The sequence below is a fragment of the Cyprinodon variegatus genome, unplaced genomic scaffold (assembly GCF_000732505.1).
Source record: "Cyprinodon variegatus isolate N-32 unplaced genomic scaffold, C_variegatus-1.0 Scaffold1490, whole genome shotgun sequence".
Classification (NCBI taxonomy): domain Eukaryota; kingdom Metazoa; phylum Chordata; class Actinopteri; order Cyprinodontiformes; family Cyprinodontidae; genus Cyprinodon; species Cyprinodon variegatus.
Window position 1 is genome coordinate 128,359 of NW_015151943.1, and position 15,114 is coordinate 143,472.

The 15,114-nt window shown below is 38.1% G+C and overlaps 1 protein-coding gene across 1 annotated transcript; it reads right to left on the reverse strand.

The window, feature by feature from the left end:
* Positions 1–819: 819 nt before the first annotated feature.
* LOC107103627 (ethanolamine-phosphate cytidylyltransferase-like) lies at positions 820–11,289 on the reverse strand. Its single transcript, XM_015403400.1, has 12 exons — positions 10,984–11,289; positions 7,907–7,995; positions 7,596–7,757; positions 7,106–7,257; positions 6,983–7,024; positions 6,745–6,883; positions 5,867–5,949; positions 5,570–5,647; positions 5,169–5,234; positions 2,632–2,697; positions 2,350–2,438; positions 820–2,255 (listed from the first exon to the last, which is right to left on the reverse strand). The coding sequence occupies exons 1-12, from the start codon at positions 11,106–11,108 to the stop codon at positions 2,135–2,137; spliced, it is 1,212 nt and encodes a 403-aa protein (XP_015258886.1). The 5' UTR covers positions 11,109–11,289; the 3' UTR covers positions 820–2,134.
* Between the last annotated feature and the right edge of the window lie 3,825 nt (positions 11,290–15,114).

Below are 15,114 nucleotides of genomic sequence, written 5' to 3' on the forward strand. Positions count from 1 at the left end.
GAGAATATACACCTATTTGAAGAAAAATAACATGTACATTTCAATTTGCAGTGTGTGTTTTCAGTCTCTCATTACCCCTCTCTAGAACCACCTATGGCAGCACAACTGAAAAAACCCCCCATAAATATTATGTTTCTAAAGGCCTCATTTCTTCATTTGCAGTCTGATGTTGAACAGATAAATCACACTGCTATTGCCTCTAACTCAGCTGATGATTAAAGTTCTGCAAAAGTCTGTTCAATCAGCTATATACTGAAATCGACTGCTGCAGCAGGGAAACCTCTAAAACCTGCAGGAGAGCCGCCCCAAGTACCGACTTTGGGCAGGCCTGCTCTAGAGGATAACAGACGAACCCCTGGGCATCAGAGCTGGACCTGAACTCCTTCCAACAGAAATGTCCTGCACAGCTCTCTGTAGTGGTGTACCAAAAGATGCCACTCAAAACATGGTGGCCATGCTAAATCAGAATCAAATTTATTACCAAGTGGTTTTGCACTTAAAAGGAATTTGACCTGGTGCAGACAAGATATATATACATATGTATATATACAGAATACAGGATCTATAGTTGAATACAATATACTATACATAGCTATATATTATATACACAGCAGATTTAGTGTTAATTGCCTCACAATGTAGGTGTGGATTAGACTCTCCATGAATTGTTACACCTACATTACTCAGACAAAATAATTCAGGTCTAGATGAACTTTATGGAAAGTAACAAGTGGATAAAAACACATCTTTATTATACAATTAATTGACAACTTTAGATCTGCATGTAAAATTATGGCACCTTTTATAAGTTAAGGCCCAAAATAAAGGTTTGTTAGATGCAAAATGCTCTGGACATCTTTTTATAGACATGATGATTTGCTGGTTTTCAGCTGTGGGGGTGCTGAGTCTGGGTCGGCTTTAGTTGTTTAGGAAGCGAACATTGCCCTAATTTATCCGCCTCAGTGAACCGGGAATATGTGCTGATCACACAAACCTCCACCTGGATGAACTCACACGTTACACTCCTCATTGTTTTAGATTACCCTTTTATTTCACAAAATGAAACACACAAAAAAAAAAGACACTAAAAGGCTGAGAGAAGCACCGCAATTTAAAAATATCTTCACTTTACCTGGAAGGATCATTATTAAGAGAAATCCCTTCCCCTTCCAAGGTCCAAAAATTAGAATCCTTTCTTTTTCTAAGATTGTCTCATAAAAATAAAAATTTTAGTCAAGACAGCTGCAGACAGAGAAGCGCTCAGACTAACAGTCACTAGAATAAATACAGCTTTAGGATTGAGGCACTACATCTTTTTAAAAACACTCACGTACTCGCTTCTTTCTGCACACGCTCACACCGTTACACATTCACACTCAGATGCAAATTCAGGTGGTTAAAAATCCACAGATAAAATCTACAAAGCATTTCACAGATTCATTTATCAGTTATGCATTTTTTACCGGGTGCTCAGTGGGTAGCACTGCTGCCTTGCAGCAAGAAGGTTCCGGGTTCATTTACCGCCCCGGTTCTTTCTGCATGGAGTTTGCATGTTCTCCCTGAGCATGCGTAGGTTCCTCTGGGTACTCCGGCTTCCTCGCGCAGTCCATAAACATGACTGTTAGGTTAACTGGCTTCTCTAATGCCCTGCGATGGACTGATCAGGGTGTACCCCGCCTCTCGCCCGTTGACAGCTGGAGATAGGCACCAGCACCCCTCTCGACCCCGCTTGGGGTAAAGCGTGACCGAAAATGGATGGATGGAAGCAATTTTTACACAATGAGGACAAAAAACATGGTTAAAACTAGAAATTGAAATAGTTAAATTACAGCGCATTTAGCATTACTGATGACACATCATTAAAACTCATTTATGTAATAAAGTCTGACAATAAGTTATGAATAAAATCCCAGACTCAACATCATTTTACATGTACAGTAGTGTGACTGAAATCTGAAAAGCTTAACCTAACAGGGAGGAAACAAAGGATCAGAGCAGGTTTTGGATCTGTACACACATAGATGGGCCAGATTTGGCCCAGGACTTTCAGTCTGGCTCTGCTGGGTCAACCTTTTTTTTTTAAAGCTGAGTGTGACTGGATGAATGAACCAGATTAAAAGCTGTCCAGGGCGCATTAATGAGCTGCAGCTTCATCCTGCTGCCCCTCCTGCTGCTGGTGTTCCCTCCTCTTCATCGCTTCGATCACAGCCATCTCTTTAGCCTCCTTTTTCTGGTTCCTAGCTTCAAACTGGAGTCTGAAAACCAAAAAGAGTATTTAAAAGAAAGAAACAAATAAAGGGATTAAACTGAATTCATGGCTGGAGCTTTAATGTTTTTAGGGCTTGTCACCTGTTTGCAATGATCCTTTGGACGATGTCATCAGTGGTGAGATTGTTCCCACTGTCAATGGTCCTAAAAATCCCCCTCCTCTTGGGTTCCTGAGGAATACAGACAAATTATTGCATCAAAAGCCAGAAAGAGTCATACACTGAGTGAACTCAATCTTGTAGCACCAAGCAGGCTAACAGGCTTTTGCTTATTGATATGAAGGTTGTACATATTTACATCTCAGAGCTTTTATCTTTTCAGATTAATGTAGCCATTTTTAATAGGTAGTATTTGTGTACTCACAGCGTATGGGTCCACCCCGTCCTTATCAGGAAGCACCTCAGTTTTACCGTGACACACTAAATCCACCTATAGAGTGACAGAACCGGGGTTACTCAACAAACCCAGGGTAGGAGGCTTTGTACCACTTATATAGTTACATACTCAGTACAAAAAGAAACATATCTCTATTTCTCACTGATATTCAACAGGACTATATCCTGTTTTAGATACATTGTATTGCTCTTTTCTAAATAAATAAAATACTGAGATAAATTATAAAACACTTTTCCTCTCAGAAGGTATCTTTTCTTAGTATTTGATTAACCTGAGTTCTGCAATATGAACCTGCAATATTTTCCACATAAGAATCTATCCTCATAAGAGGAAACGCCATCATACTGCCACCACCGTACTTCATAGTTAAGAAGGTGTCCTCGTGTCAGCTAGATTTATGTTCATTTGACTCCAGGAAATGTGTAAAATGGAAACCCTAAGGTGTATTTTAGGGTGATGACTCCACTTTAGAGTTCTCTAATTAGCGTTCTCTAATTAGCAAAAGCCAGGAGGTCTTCCCTCATAGACAGCAGTAACAGTCTGACAGCCTATGGTGTCTATAATAGTGTGTTTAATTGTTTGAACAGGTACATGTGGGACCTTCATTTGTCTTTGGATTTCACCAAAGAGCAGTGGTGCCAAAAGTAAACACATTTGTTACTTAAGTAGAAGTAAAGATACTGCAGTTTAAAAACACCCTGGTAAAAGTTAAAGCATCAACTTGACCTCTTTACTCTAGGAAAAGTGAAAAACTATGTGCTCCAAAAACTACTTCAATTGTAAAATTATGAAGTAACCTCTAAAAATAACAGCCAGACGCCACTATATGAATTGAAAACTCATTTTTACGACTATTTTGAAAAATTCTTTGAGATAGGGCCAAGGATAAGGGAGGTCTTGTTGGTCTCCATCTCCCGATACGTTCTCACCTGTGTCCGACCTTTCAGACATTTCAACATCTTTTTCTGAATCCGACATTGTAGCATGGCATAGACAATTCACATTAGCAGTTTGAAGAACACCTGCTTGCTTCTAAAGATTTCCTTTAGCTAACCAATGAGTGTTTGCGTTGTATGACTCATCCACTTCCACTAGTTTTCACTAGATGTGGATGGAGCCAATGATCTGCATTGGATGGCGAACATGACCTGAAATAAATATTTATAAACATTAAACCAGGGGTAACCAATTAAAAATCAGCGGGGTCCGAATAAAGAAAGTCATCAACCAGTAAAAGTCTGGAGACATTTTTAATTATCTGTTACTTTAAACAGAATTTAACACTGAAATAAAGGCTTCAAACCTGGGTTTGAATGGGGACAAAGCCATTCTCAATTACATATCAAGGTGCTAATTTTTAACTTGGATCCATATTTATTTTTGATAATATTCATGGTGGAGAATCCTGCTTCACAGCAGCAAGTTGAGCTAAACATATCTCTACATGTTCAGGCTCCACTCCGGTCCGGCCAGGTCAAGATCCGCTATTGCAATCGCACCAAACAGGAAAAAATACGGCGAGAAAATTCACTTTGTCAAATTAAGATATAGAAAAAAAACAGATCAGTAACAACTACAAATTAGAGCATAATTCTTATATATTTAAAAATCTAACACTGTTTATTTAAAAATTGGATGTAAACTATTGGTACTTCAACAGACCAGGAAGCAGATTTGTCATCTCCATCAGCATCCAGCATTTGTGCGGATGCTGATGGAGATTTTTTTAATATGTCATATTAAATTAAGCGTTAATTTCTGCATGTTTTGCTCCTACAAATTTAATGATAGTATCGCACATGCTCTCCTCGAGCTCCGAGGATATGTCGGGGCGCAGCAATACGGGAGGAACAGCGGAGGCTGTAGGCTTTGCTTTGTGCAGGAGGTCTGGAGCGCTGCGGGGCGAAGCGGGGATGGAAGATGTGGGATTTCAGGGTAACAGGAGAAGCGGCGCAATTGATGTTTAGACACTGTTTTAAGACAACATGCGGTAATTTATAAATGTTTTAAATCAGGTTGAGTCCCGATTAGCCAGCAGGTGGGTTCAGATCCGGACCACGGTCCGCTAATCCGTGACCTCTGCATTAAACCAAAGCCAAGAGTAACAAGTAACGTTTGTTGGAGATAATAACTGAGGATTTCAGGACTTTCAGTTTTCTTGGAGTTTACTCCAGATTAGTGGAGCATAAAAACTAAAAGCTGCCTCTCCATATTTGGTTCTGAAAATGCAAAGGAGACTTGAGCCAGAAGACCTGAGAGCTCTGAGTGGTTATAACACTGACAACAAGCCTGTGATAGACTTGCTGTCTACAAATCATTCAGTGATGAGGGAGCCATGTCTTTAAATAACTTTTTCTTTAATACAACCTTTCCAATAGAACTAAATATACAGTATTGACATCTAGAGGCTCCTATTGCCCCCTTCTGCCCCAGTCAGGCTGCTGAAATTCTCTCTATCTGAACAGATAAAGTAGGTCTTAGTAAACATTTTAGGAGAAACCCACCTTAAAATGGTCCAGCAGGTCCTTGCCTACAGCATAAGGAGCACCGATCACCACCTCAGACACATACTATACACAAAAAAAAACAAACGTCTTAAATTACAAAGCAAAGCTCAAACCAGATAATTCCTCAAATGTTAGAAAAAAAAACATTTTACTTTGTTGAAAAGCATTTATAAGAACTGATAGTAGAGCTACAGCACTTCATGGTGTTATAGTGGAACTGTGCAATGTTCATACAACTGATACTAAAACACAGTGCAGACTGCAAACAAAGACTAATTGTTCTTGGCTGACGAGCAGGAATGAAGGGAAGAGAGCCCAGTTCATGCTCAGTACTGGGAACATGACGGGCAGATATGTCACCAGCGCTAAGGAGTCAGTGAGTTTGAGTGGGAGCTCACCCGGCAGGCAAGGACGCTCAGGGTTCTCTCATGGATGTTCATGATGGGGTAGTTTTTTCCCTTGTAGCGATTCACTTCCTGAAGAAGATGAAGTAGAACTTGAAGGGTTACATATTAATATCAACCTGCAGCTGGGAATACCAGCAGAGCTAACAGGAAGTGTAAAAGTAAAACTGTGTCACAATCCTGGACGGCCTATATCTCCAAACCCAAACATAATCTGGAGCTACTCTTGCTGTAACTTGTCCCTGATCTGCCAAAAGAAGTGATAAGGGATGGAGGAGGGATTGAGTGTACCTGATCAAAGTGCAGACCAACAATAACATAAGCCCTCTCTGCCTGCTTATAAACCATCTCCAGAAAGTCAACGTGGCCGATGTCTGCAGGAGGTCTGAGGTCAAGGGAGCAACCAGAAGGGAACTTGTAAAGCAGTCCTATACGTGCAGAATAAGCAGGTGGAAACCAACGGATGGAAGCAAATGATCAACATGTTACTGGAAGAAGAAATATCTAACTTTCCACCAGTATAGATGGATGATTTAGAGGTCAAATTTGGAATGAAACTGGAACACAATATGTAGAACAATCGAGTTTTTGTAAAACGCAAAGCAGAAAAAGTTCATCATTAAAAGGTATTATTTCCTAAATCTTCCAATAATAATGTGTTTAAATTGGAAATATTATTTTTTATCAAACTGTGCTAAATTATAAAATACATTAAATCACAATCACTTATAAAGCCTGAAATGAGTTACAACAAGTTTTTAGTTTGTTTCTTCCATCTATTAGTCATAAAATTGAACAAAAAAACCTTTCTGGAAGAGAGAAACAGCTCTACTATCTGTTAGATCTTTTTTCATCTGTTCAAAAACATTTTTTAGTTACCACCAGCTTTCACCAGATGGTACGCTCTCTAACTCAATGTAATGATTGTGTAGATCTGGTTTGTTAAGTTGTGATTTGGATCCAGTTAACATAAATATACACAAACCATCCCCCATCCGCATGCATATAATGCCTCATTTAAATGTGGGCGAGCAACATGGGGGGAGAACTGTGAGCTCTGAAGGCCTCTTCCAGGAGCGGCTGTGCATCTGCTGCCTTCTAACAGAGTTTAAAGTAAAAGTTTATGAATACCTTTATTAACTGGCTTATTTTTTAATGATAAAGGATACGGAAAAGATCAAAGGCTCCAGCCACATAAATGATGGTGTCTCCAGGCTGAGGCTCTTTAGCTGAAGCAAACTGGATGATCTTCTGGGATGTTTGCAGGAACTGAGACACCCCTGTCCATGGGCTGTGGGCTGTAGCACCCTGAAGGCAGCAGGATATGCAGAAGTTAACAATAATGAAAGACTAATTCTATACAGATAATCACACATAATTATATTGAGAGAAATCATTTTTTTTCACCTTTCCAAAGTTGTCGGTGTGCTGCTGGTAATCTGTGTTATCCTGCAGGAAGATGAATACTGAATTAAAGCCACGATATAGAAAACAGTGGTTTGCCTGCTAAACTCAGAAATGTAAGCTTACCATGTTGCTGTGGTGGGCTTTGGTCATTAGAAGCATCCGCCCCACCAGGTCGGTGGTGGAGACCCCCTGGGTGCGCTTACACTCTCTGTATCGCCCAGCCTGCTTCACCTCCGCATACGTGTCCTTACCGTCCACTGTTAGCGTGATGTCATCTGGAAAACATAAACATTTAAAGCATCGTCCATACAATAACCTGAAGTCCTTTCCAAAGGCATTTTACATCTATGAACTTCTTCCATTTTTATGACACAACCACAAACTTTAACATTCTTCCATTAGATCTAATCTGATAAAATATACTCGAAACTGTAAGAAAAAAAAGTTGTTGAGGTGCGGGATCCTACCTATTTTGTGCTGCTCTCTCACATTAACTAATACAATGCAGTAAAGTTTGTGGTTGAAACGTGACAAAATGTGTAAAGCTTCAGTATTAACAAAGAAGCTAAAATCTACAAAAAGGCGTTAATAAAAACTCCTTAAGCTGCCTCACCTCCATGCACACAGAAGTCACAGTTGTATTTATCCAGCGTTTCCAGCGTTGTGACATAAGGGGCCCCCTCCACTATCTCGTCCACCCACTTGATTGCACGCACCATCTTGTAGCGCTCTTCCTGAGTAAAAACCGGAGGGCCCTTGTGTTTGGAAATCTCCGCTTTAAAAACAAACATTTTGAGTCAGCTGTTTGTTACTGATATTTCAGCATCTTATGATCTAAACAGCATTTACAGGAAATTGAATTATAGGTATCGGATTTATCAATGGAAACACATTAGAAGATTGTCTCAAACTGTCCTGTCTTACCGTCCGTGTGCACCCCGACAATAAGGTAATCGCCCATAGACTTAGCCTGCCGCAGCTGGTTAGAGTGACCGTAGTGCACCATGTCGTAGCTATAGAAACAAGACATCATGAGTATGAAAAAAAGCTTAAAGAGGGCAGCTCTCAGGTCAAAAGATCAAAACTAACTAGCAGCCAGTGGGAGGCTGAGACAACAGCACCCCTGCTGTCATGTTTTCTTCTCTTTAGGCGACTATTATCTTTAAAATGTCCTCCAAACAAAGCTATTCAGCATCAGCCTAACAAGATAGAACATTCCCAAATGGATCTCCCGTTGTGTGCGGCTTTACTTCATTATCTTGTTTGTGATTTTTTATTTTTTTTTTACAAACCAAACTGGTGCTGATAAGTGATAAAGGTTACTGGGACTGAGGTAATGGCTGTGAACATCCTGTCTGCTATCAATGTGGCAGTGTTTATTTGATTCTGGTCACTCAGTAACTAAGGCGATTCAAGCTTCGCCGCACTGAACAGGAGACCTGATACGTTGGTGGCCAAATAAAAAAGGTAAATATGATCAGTAAGATTTTTTAGGCCATTATAAAAGGATGTCAGTTTAACAGGGTAGATGTGATTTAAACTGAAATACTAAAAGCATCACAGCTTTGAAGGAAAACAAATAAGCATCTTTTTAACTAAAGCTCTCTGTTAGTGCATGAAGGCCAGAGCTTGCTGGACTAATTACAATTTATCTTGGTTGCACAATCGACAATTAGGAAATAGACTTGGTGCTGTTCTCCTGCCCATCTTCACCATTTTTTATCGTTGAAGTTTAAGTCTTTCTGTTACTGAACCTTTCTGCCATATCTTTGCATATCCTGCAAATATTGACTTAAAACCTCAATGAGGGTTCTTTGAGCCTGATTTCAATCTTTTAAAGAAAAATTTGTTTTTAGAGGCGGATGCTCACTCCTTTTTTTTTTTTTTTTTTATGTGCCGACAGGGGGTTATGATTAAGGGTCATAATTAGGGCTGAAACAATTAATGGTGATTAGTCGATTATTGAAATAATTGTCAACTAATTAAATTATTGATAAGATAGTTGAATGGAGTTTAGAAACCATAAAACATGCCTCCAACTGATAGAGCAACCCAATTAGAGCAGTAAATATCTCAAAATTGTAAAAAAAAAAATATCTAGAAATTTAGGGAATTGTTTTAGAAAATTATAGCCTGATTTGTTGGTCAGTGCTGCAACATAGAAATGCAAAACAGAATATAAAGAAAACACTACAGTCTTTGCTCAGCACATCAGACAGTAATGATACCTTTCTAAAACAAAGTCAGTTTCTGCCCTGCAGCTGAGAAATTATGCAGAAATGAACAGGGCAGTAACACTTGTCTGAAAGTTTCTCTCCAAACAGCTTCTACCTGATTAGGTTTTTATAAATACAAAGATGCAATGAGCTTAGATGTGCACCTTTCCACCTCTATACCATTAAAATAGGGCATGATTTGCAGCTGCTGAATACAGGACTAAAAATCAGATGATAACTGATCAGAGAGATCTGATGGATATGCTGTTATTTGCAGCCAGTTTATCTGGGAAACAGATCATTTATGCTTTGGAACGATGACAGTGAGATTATAACATGAAAGCATTTAAAGATTTTATCTTTAAATTATTTTAGGTGGAAAGTGAAAGAATTTGAAGCAGCTTCAATGATCTGAGTTCGGTAAAGTTGGAAAGATATTCACAGATTCGGTCTTCCGTCATCAATAATTCTCACAAGAAACGTTGTTGAAACACAAATGCCGCTTCTTTCATGTCCTGATAGCACAGACTACGTACTACAAGAATCAAAAAGCGTTATTTTCGAGAAAAACAAGCCGTTCTCTGAGCTGGATGTATTACATTGATCTCTATGCACAGGCTGTGGCCAGGCGAGTGGTTAGGGACCGTCTGCAAATGGTAAAACAACAGCAAAACATTGCAAATAAAAATCAATAACTCCACTGCCATAAAGTGCAGAGACTCCAAAATCACCACACACACCAAGGGGCTCTTGGTGATCACACTACAACAGCTGGTTTGGAAAAATACACCTTTACTTTTTTTTTTTTAGAATTTTTTTGTTATCATTAACCATTAATATCATCCTATTTTAATCAATAGCTCTAACAATGTACAGTGCAGACAATCCAAAATCACCACGCAGACCAAGTGACTCCTGATGATAATACTAGAACAGCTGTTTTTGAAAAAGACACCTTTACTTATTTTTTAGAATTTTTTATTGTTATTAAGCATTAATATCATCCTATTTTGATCAATAGCTATGTGGTTATACAGTGCAGACTCTCCAAAATCACCACACACATCAAGGGGCTCTTGGTGATCATACTACAACAGCTGGTTTGGAAAAATACATCTTAACTTTTTTTTTGTTGTTGATATTATTAAGCATTAATGTCATCTTATTTTGATCAATAGCTCTAAGGCTGTACAGTGCAGACACTCCAAAATCGCCACAAAAACAAAGGGGCTCCTGTTGATCATACTACAACAGCTGTTTTGGAAAAAGAAACCTTTACTTATTCTTTAGAATTGTTTATTGTTATTAAGCATTAATACCATCATATTTTGATCAATAGCTCTATGATCATACAGTGCAGACAGACAGATGATAATACTACACGATCTGTAATTGTTTTACTTGAGATTTTTTGTTTATTTTTTATGTACCTGTCATTTATTTTATTGTATCTGTATTTAATGTATCTTTGCTGCCTCTTGGCCAGGACTCCTGGAAAAAGAGGTTTTTCCCTGGTTAAATAAAAATAAATAACTAATCTCGGTGACCAGAATATATGCAGAAGGAGGAGTTTAAGAAGTGACACTGCTTTGTTTATTCCTGAAAATAAAATAAATAAAATATTAACAACTGTTCTACTTCTGTCATTAACTGCTAAGTAGCATGCTAATGTTAGCATGCTAGCCAGCTGATAGCTCTCTTCTGCCCAGCTGGTTGTTTTTTTCCTCCAGATTAGCCCATGACAGGACAAGCTTTCCAACAGTTACCAAAACCACTCAGACTCACCATCCATCGCACCACAACCGGACAACCCTCTTCCTTTTCTCCGGGCTACGCGCGGAGGCAGCCGGCGTACTGCTGCCGGCTTCTTCGCTCTGATCCTTGGTACCGTGTTGTCCGTTTTTCATCATTTCTACCAGTTTACAAGGGATTCAATGTTTCAAGAACTGCTTTGACAGAAAAGAAAAAGAATCTAAAGTTTTATTTTTCTCTTTAGAATCTGAGCTGAAGGAATTAAAAACAAACAGTCTTCAACAGGTCGCAATCGGATCCTGGTGATCGGACTGAATGTCACTCAGCAGCGAGCAACGCCTTCGTCACACTGATCGGATGTTCTCAAGGTGACGCCCTGATTGCGCAATCCACCCAGAAGCGATTTAAAGAGACAGTAACAGCATTAATGCCATATGCGTTTGACTTCGTGCTAGTGATAAACTAACGCATTTGCACTAGGTGATGTAAATAACATGATCTAAAAGATCCTAAAACAGTTTAACTTTAACCTCTTTTTTTTTAAACCATACATATTTATTAAACAGAATTAAAGAGGCCCATTTTCATGGGCAGTTATAGACAAGGGCTGCATAATCTTTGCCCCTGTACCAAAGACAATACAAAATAAATGTATGGTGGATAAATTCAGCTCAGTTTATTTATATAGCACCAATTCACCACAATCATTATCTCAAGACACTTTATAGAGATAATGCATTGCATCTAGTCACCCATCATCTTGCAGGACAGGCTCCTCCTGGATGGGTTTGCAGTCACCATGTTTGCTTGCATTTTGTCTATGAATTTTCCGCAATTCCCCCTGAAGAGTGGTTTACGTTCAGCTTCTCTTGTTCTGAATCCCTAAAACTGAAAACACATTCAAGTGACAAAAATAAGCAAATAAATTATATGAGCTGGAACAGAAACCACTAATGGATCAATATTATTTTGTGGAGAATAAAAAAATTAAGTTGTTGCACTTTCAACTTCAGTTATACTATAGTAAAATCAATTTTCATTTGCCAGATCTTAAGTATCAAACAATGAGTATTATCCCTGAATGTTTTATTTATTTTTTTTTTCTGTGGCACCATTAAAAAACACTGGCCCCACCCTGGCCTACTGGTAAATTTGGTCTGGAATTACAACACATGCCATTTTTATTTTTTTATTATAGCAATCAGTCTTATAACAATCAGTCACTAAGTAGTATAGTGGAAACTGAAATAACATTTATGTAAAATTATGCTTCGAGGACAAAAATTGTGATAGGAAATTGTAGCACATATAATCTGCACTTTGATCTGTATGTCACAAATTTCTACAACCATCTATTGATGCCAACAAGCACATGTCCATCTATAATAGGCCAAGATAATATTTAGAAAAGAAAATTACAATAAACTCAAATAAGCATCAAGAGCCTTTAATATTGCGATTTTTGTAAAGCATTTAAATATCCTCCCCAGTGAGAGGGAAAAGAACAAAAACAAATGTAGTTAAACACTACACAGCAGAAATGAACCATTTGGACATTACATTTTAATACATACAGTTCAGGCTGGTACATATCCTAATGTTACAAACATTCCTGTGTGTAGATTTTTTACTTTTGAACAACAGGAAAAAAAAACATTTGAGCATCAAAATATCAAAATAAATAAAACATTTCAGATACAGTAGCACCTCTGGTGTTATTAAAGCAGGAGGAAATACAGTAAACATGTCTAATGATTTATTGTGTCTGATAAAAAAAATGCTTTACAAAATACAATGAAAAGTTTTTACATCACATCTTCCTGAGAAAAAATATTTAATTTAGCTGTTTAATGTCAAACTCAGATCTTTTCCTAAACCTCAGTAAACCAAAAAAGAAAAAAGTAAATCAACCATAGTAAACCTAATCAGTGAAAGTGATGGTAGGTTTGAATCACTGCCATGGAAGTAAACTAAAACACCACAAATAAACACCAGTTTTGTAAAAAATAAACTATAGCACAGCTTCCTATACAACTTAAAAAAAAATAAACAAATATATTTAAAATGTAGAAAATCAACCGCACAAAACTCACATTTTATGCTGATTTGCTTTTTCTGGAACATTCCATTGGGAAAAAAAAAATCTGACTTTTGCACATAATCATAGTTTTTATATATGAATACTAAGGTAATGCATACTTTGTATGGCAGTTCTAGAAGGAGAATAGCCTTCATCTAGCCAATCTCAATCAGCAGATAGCATTATTAAATCAAAAGCATGAAGGAAAAGCAAACATGTTGTAATGCATGCATTTGAAGGATACAGAGAGCAAAAAGTAAATCTTTTCCAAAATTATCCACTCAGACTAAATTAAGGTTCTGTGTATTGACGTAAAAAAAAGCTTTTTCTCTAGCCTCTTTTCAGTAATTTTAGGAGATTTCACCATTTACAAACTGTTTAAACTCTGTTTTATTAAATAATTTATCTGCCTTATAATCTTACAGCAGCTGAAGTAACTTAGAGAGTAGCAATGATTTAACCAGATCTGGTAGCTGCCATAAACAAGGTAGTATAAAAATAAATCTACTGCACAACAGGAGTTTTTCTAATGAATAAATGTTCAATAATATAACAGTGCAAAGAGCCTTCTGTTAATGCCCTCACTCATATGCATGATGCTCGTGTGTGTTTATCAATACCAGCAGCAACAGCTGCATCTCTTTCCTCATCAATAAGACAGGAATAATAATAATCACTGGTAGCACCTGACTGCTTCAGCTTCTCCATATATCCCTCAGTTATGAAGCTTTTTTTTTCTTGCTCTCCTGCCTTTGCTGTAGCCTCGACCGAACCAGCCGCCTTGCAGAGAAGTGGTTTCCTCCAAAGGTTGTTCATTCTTGGCTGTGGGGCCTGCCTGCTCATCAGGGGCCACCAAGACTTCACGCGTATGGCTTTGGATCTCCTCTGGGCCTAGAGGCGTAGCTAGATTGAAGATCGGGTCCTCTGCTCTGATGAGAAAATTTCACACAAGAAAAGCAGGGTGACAATCAGTGAAGCCATAATTTTTTTTTCTTTTTACCAAATTCTAACCTTTATATAGACATGCGTTTAAACTCATTCATGATCCTTTTCCATGTTAAAAATCTCAAAATGAATGAATTTCACTGGGATTGATGAATATAAACACATTTTAGAGCTTAAGGACAATGATAAGCAAAAAAAAAAAAAGCTATCTATATTGCACAGTGCATTTCTATTCAGTCCCTATTAAGTCTGGTTTCTCAAAATAAAATCTATCAACTGCCTTTCAATGGCATCCAATTTGTAAATGGTTCACCTGTGTGTACATTAATCCCAGTATAAATCCAGACACTGGTTATAGAACATTAGTAAAACATGAAAGCCAAGGATCAGAGCATAAAGGTCAAGGAAAAAGTTAATGTGTAAATGTATAGGTTATAAGACAATGTGCTTTGGATTAATCCTGGTTCTTATAGGAACCACCCTTTCTGGGGACCTAAAATGGTCAATGCACTTAGAAACTTCCTGCAGGGTTTCCACAGGAGGGGCTGATCATCTTCTGCACCAATGTGTTCATCCATCACTGTGTGGTTTGTCTCATTCACACAACAGGACCCGTCCAAAGTACAAACACTTAGTTAACAGAGAGAATAATCCAACCAACCTTCCCTCCATCTTGACCAAGTACGGCTATAGGGTTTAGAAAAAATCCAAGCTATTCAGACTTTTACCTCCAGGTCGGCACAAGCAAATTTACAAAACCATCCCAATCCAGCTTCCAGACATTTCCCCCCCACAGGCTAATCTGATAAGCACTCTGATCATTATCATGAAGTTTTGCACCAACCCGACCATTTCTTCCTTTTTGTATACATGCATAGGACATAGCACATATACACATCAACCAACACATTGTTATTGAACTGAACAGTATTATCCCAGAATAATCCCACAGCTCCGATGGATTAATCTGTTGACAGGACAACCAATAGTAGGCAAGAAGAAAGTCCCCATTAAAGAAAGCCAAATGAAATCCAGTCTGACTTGTTCCCTGTTTCCCCTATATAGGTTATGAAAAATTGCAAAGAGGGCGCTCTGGTCAAAGGAGACCTAGTTTGAACTTGAAATAATATCCTGAGCGC